Genomic DNA, 5,000 nt, shown 5'->3' with positions numbered 1-5,000 from the left:
CTTCTGCAAGGCGTATTTGGAGATTCAGCACGAGAGCGCCCTCTGGCCTTTGGATGGAGATTTACTGCTAATCACAGAACCGTGCTTCACTGAAAGATACGCATGACAATCGCAGCTTCTGCCAAATCACGATTTATCACCTTTGTGATTTAATTTCGATTAATGGTGCAGCCCTACACTAGACTCGTTTCTGCTGCAGCTGATCTTCTGTCCAGATGCTGATAAAGATTTCCCCCTGGGAAATAATGTGTGTTGAAACGGCTCCATCCAGAGAACAGCTTCCTGTTAAACACCTTTCAGAGCGTGTTTATGTGTGTGCGTGTCGCCTCCTAATGCAGCGTGACCAGTGTTCTGATGAGCCCAGCACAACATACGTCTACATGTGTGTCACAAACACAGCAGTCGTCATAAAGGCCACGACATGTCAACACTGTCACAATTTACGCACAATCCAGCCACAACCTGACAGGACAGATGTACAGAACTCATGAATCTATCGATAAATGTTCTGCCTGAACTAGAGCGGATCAGTGCTGCTGTCTTACTCGACTCTACCCTCCATCGTTTCACTGCGTTCACTGCAGTGCACTCTGGGACTCTTATCCAGATGCATCTGATGCTGCATTAGATTCCAGTTCAGTTAAGATGTCTTATAAGTGCACCTATGATGGCAGCAAATGACAAACCATAGCCAACCTACCGACACAAGCTCAACATCAAACACAACATGAAAGTTACTCATTACCTTATTTACATATCATTTGCATATGTTTACATAATTGGCCTGAGCATACAGAAGAGGTCTGACTGTCAATGAAAACCACGACAGAACTAAACTAGCTCTAGACCGGTTTGTCTGTGTTGAATTGTTTTGGACTAATTAGTTGGCTGAAGTGTAATTTGCGCAGGAGTCTCACCTGCCCAAGGCTTTGATGAGGAAGGAGACCGTCAGCGCCCCCACCAGACCGCCGATGGCAAAGATGGACACGGTGACCGACCAGAGCAGGGTGACCGTCCCGTCCCCAATGGGCTCATTATAGCGATCGATCCACGTCTTATTGTAGAAGGTCTTTATGTACTGCAGAGAGAGAGAGAGAGAGAGAGACAGACGGATCAATGTGACCTCTGGATATACGACACTCAGGTGACCTTTGACACGCTACACGTGACTCTCTGAGCACTCGATACACAGCCAAACTAATGAGACTCAGAATGACAGGAGAAGAGATACGGGTGGATAGACAGAAAGATAGATAGACAGACAGACAGACAGATAGATAGATAGATAGATAGATAGATAGATAGATAGATATCTGTGGATGACTGGTGAATAGATAGATAGATAGATAGATAGATAGATAGATAACTGATGAACAGATAGACGACTGATGAACAGATAGATAGACAGACAGACAGACAGACAGACAGACAGATAGATAGATAGACGACTGATGAACAGATAGATAGATAGATAGATAGATAGACGACTGGTGAATAGATAGATAGATAGATAGATAGACAGACAGATAGATAGATAGATAGATAGACGACTGGTGAAGAGATAGATAGATAGACAGACAGACAGACATAGACAGATAGATAGATAGATAGACAGACAGACAGACAGACAGATAGATAGATAGACGACTGATGAACAGATAGATAGATAGATAGATAGATAGATAGATAGATAGACGACTGGTAGATAGATAGATAGATAGATAGATAGACAGACAGACAGACAGATAGACAGATAGATAGATAGATGCTTTGCCCTGCTCTGATTGGCTGTAGAGGGTGGTGAGCTGTGATTGGCTGTAGAGGGTGGTGAGCTGTGATTGGCTGTAGAGGGTGGTGAGCTGTGACTGGCTGAGGTTTGTTGACACTGATGGAGTTCACAGCAAACTTGTGTCAGATCAAATGCAGCAGGAGCTTCTCTGAATTCAAACGCGCCACAGGGAGTCACTGCTAACAGGCAGCTTTAACTCGCTCACACAAACCAGGGACTGAACTGCATTATAATCGTGTGTGTGTGTGTGTGTGTGTGCGTAAGCTTGATTAGTTTCCATCACAGCGTCCGCTACTGCTGTTTAACTCAGTGATGAAAGCTCAGAGCTGGACTTACGCTGGCCGGAGCGTTGACCACAGACAGGTTATATCCGTACAGGAAGGACGATCCTACAGATCCAAAGAACGCGGCGCTGATCAAACACACGGTCAGACGCTGATGGGAAGAGAAACACACGTTAGTCACACACTGAGGGTATTTCAGTGGCTGATGTCACGCTGGTGTTTTTAGCGGCGTGTGGTCAGTGTGTCTGATCTCCCGGATCTCCAGAGATCATGAGCTGAGGAGCATGTGTCACATGATCACATGACCTGTACCTGTCTGTCCTCACGTGCTCATAATGCGGATCATCTCACACACACACAGCAGTGAACCTCCACGTCCATCTGGGACACGCAGGATTTAACCGATCCGTCGCTTCCGCATTAGTCTGATTGAACGTTTTATGAATATTCATAACCAAGCTTCTCCCGATCACAGATTCAAACACACCGAAACTAGTGATTAGTGACTAATGAGCGGTCACGTGATGACCTTCTTGAAATGAGGTTGAATTAATGTTGCTTTAATGTTGAATGCTTATAAATACATATAAATAAATGTTGAAAAGATATGTATGAAAAGACAAAAACATGATTCAACAGCCTTGATTCATGATGTTGATTGTCCCGTGAATAACCAATGAAATGCTGACTGGACCTAAAAAGGATAGTTCACCCAAAAATTCATATTCTGTCATTTACTCACCCTTAACCTGTATGAGTGTCTATCTTTTCTGGTCCCCATTCACTTCCATAGTATTTCTTTACAAAGTCAATGGCTACCGTCAACTGTTTGTTTACAAACATTCTTCAAAATATCTTCTTTTGTGTTCAACAGAAGAAACAAAGTTTAGAACTGACAGAATGACACATTTTCATTTTTGGGTGAATTATCCCTTTAGCTGGAAACCAGCGACTGTCTGGAAGAATTATGATGTATATTCTACAAAGAAAGGTTCACCTGAGTAAAATAGAATTTAATGGATGACGACAAGAACGTGAGGCCTTGATCTGTGTGAGATCAATAATACACATGATGATACTGCAGAACCTGTGTGTGTGTGTGTGTGTGTGTGTGAGTGTGAGTCACACACACACACACACACACTCTCTCTCTCTCTCTCTCTCTCACACACACACACACACACACACTCTCTCTCTCTCTCTCTCTCTCTCACACACACACACACACTCTCTATCTCTCTCTCTCTCTCACTCACACACACACACACACACACACACTCTCTCTCTCTCTCTCTCTCTCTCACACACACACACACACACTCTCTCTCTCTCTCTCTCTCTCACTCACTCACACACACACACACACACACTCTCTCTCTCTCTCTCTCACTCACACACACACACCTGTTTAGGTGGACCTTTGACGTCACTGCTGTCTTTGCGCTGCGTTTCCTCCTCATTGGTCTTTTTCTCCATCTCTCACTATTAGACCCCTGAAACACACACACACACACATGAAGAACATTGTGGAGATCCACCGTCCTGCAGAGTTTCTCTCCAGCCCTAATACAGTTTTCATGATCACAGGTGAGTTTGATCCGGGCTGCAGAACTGTGGATGTCTTGAGGAACTTAGCGTGCGTCCAGACAGAATCTACAGACTGTTTTCATATTATCTGTGCTGGCTTTTGGTTGTAAATGTGTGTGATTGTACAGCGACCCCTGCTGGAGGACACACACAGAATCACTTACACCAGGGTCTACATGCTGTTGTGTCTAAATAATGCCTAGTGCTTCAGCATAGAGCTGCTCTAGAGCTGGCAGATTTATAACGATGATGGACCAATTTAGAAGAAGCTGTAATGCATTTATTTTGTGTAGCAGATATATATTAGTGCCGCACGTCAGTGACGTATATATGATTGAAAAGGATTATTGAAACAAAGAAAACAAATATTGTTGGGACTTGCTTTTTTCTGCCAGTTGTTGATTGGATGTTGAGATGTAAATAACCATCAGAAAATTAAATGAATGAATAAACACAAATTTTCTTGTATTAATAATTTGGATTTCTCTTTTTATTACTCCATAAATCAGAAAATACTGTCAACAGACAGAAAACAAACACATTTTCACCATGTTTTTAGGAGTAAAATGTTGTATAAATCAGTGTGAATGAATTATGAGCAAACCTTCAGAATATAGAGAGGAATAAAACTGTAACGTTTGCTGTTTGTAACAGAAAAAACTCTTTAAAGATTGAAATCTACAGACGCAAATAGATAAAGTGCAATAAAATTAACACTTCAATGTGTATTCATGATGTTTTCTGTCCACTAGACTGAGAGAAGAGATGTGATATGGAGCAAAACAGACTGAAACCTCTGAGCTGAGCAGTGCAGGAATCACACAATGGTTTCACCTGTAATGCCTTGCCATAAAACAATCTGTAATCTATAAACGAGCAGCTTTGACATAATTATAGCAGAAAAACAAAAATATCTTAAGGAATATTGTGCAGTGAGAGAAAGAACTCCTGTTACATACAGATAAAAACAAATGAAACATAAAGTCTGGCTTGTAATAATCACAATAATTCATACTAATCATTATTAATATGGTCATCTCAACATGCCAAATGAGTAAAACTTTATAAATAAGGACACAAATGCTGAGTGCATCTTTAAAGTTGCTTTTTGTTTCACGTTTTACACAAAATGAGCTTAAAATCAAAGTAATCGGCAAAAAAATATCATCAGCTCACTATAAAAACAGCAGAAAACCCACCGACAGAAAAACAAACACGTGTGAGAGAGAGACACCATAAAACAGCTCTAGTGACCCGTCTCTCTCTCTCTGAGTCATGTATAACTGAATGATTAACACACACACACACACAAACACACACACTCACACTCACACACACAC

General features: G+C 41.8%; 1 protein-coding gene across 5 annotated transcripts in view; it reads right to left on the bottom strand.

The window, feature by feature from the left end:
• Window positions 1–5,000, bottom strand: part of slc2a9l2 (solute carrier family 2 member 9, like 2) — a 39,459-nt gene that overhangs the window by 28,780 nt on the left and 5,679 nt on the right. For all 5 annotated transcript variants that reach the window (XM_016531192.1, XM_016531195.1, XM_016531193.1 and 2 more), the window contains 3 exons: window positions 3,478–3,566; window positions 2,126–2,224; window positions 918–1,078 (listed from right to left, as the gene is read on the bottom strand). In XM_016531192.1, coding sequence (XP_016386678.1) covers window positions 918–1,078; window positions 2,126–2,224; window positions 3,478–3,549 — 332 coding nt within the window. In that variant the 5' untranslated portion in view covers window positions 3,550–3,566. The remainder of the gene's footprint in view (window positions 1–917; window positions 1,079–2,125; window positions 2,225–3,477; window positions 3,567–5,000) is intronic.

Source organism: Sinocyclocheilus rhinocerous, unplaced genomic scaffold (genome assembly GCF_001515625.1).
Source record: "Sinocyclocheilus rhinocerous isolate Xijiao unplaced genomic scaffold, SAMN03320098_v1.1 scaffold2319, whole genome shotgun sequence".
NCBI lineage: Eukaryota > Metazoa > Chordata > Actinopteri > Cypriniformes > Cyprinidae > Sinocyclocheilus > Sinocyclocheilus rhinocerous.
This window is presented reverse-complemented; position numbering and strand designations above follow the sequence as displayed.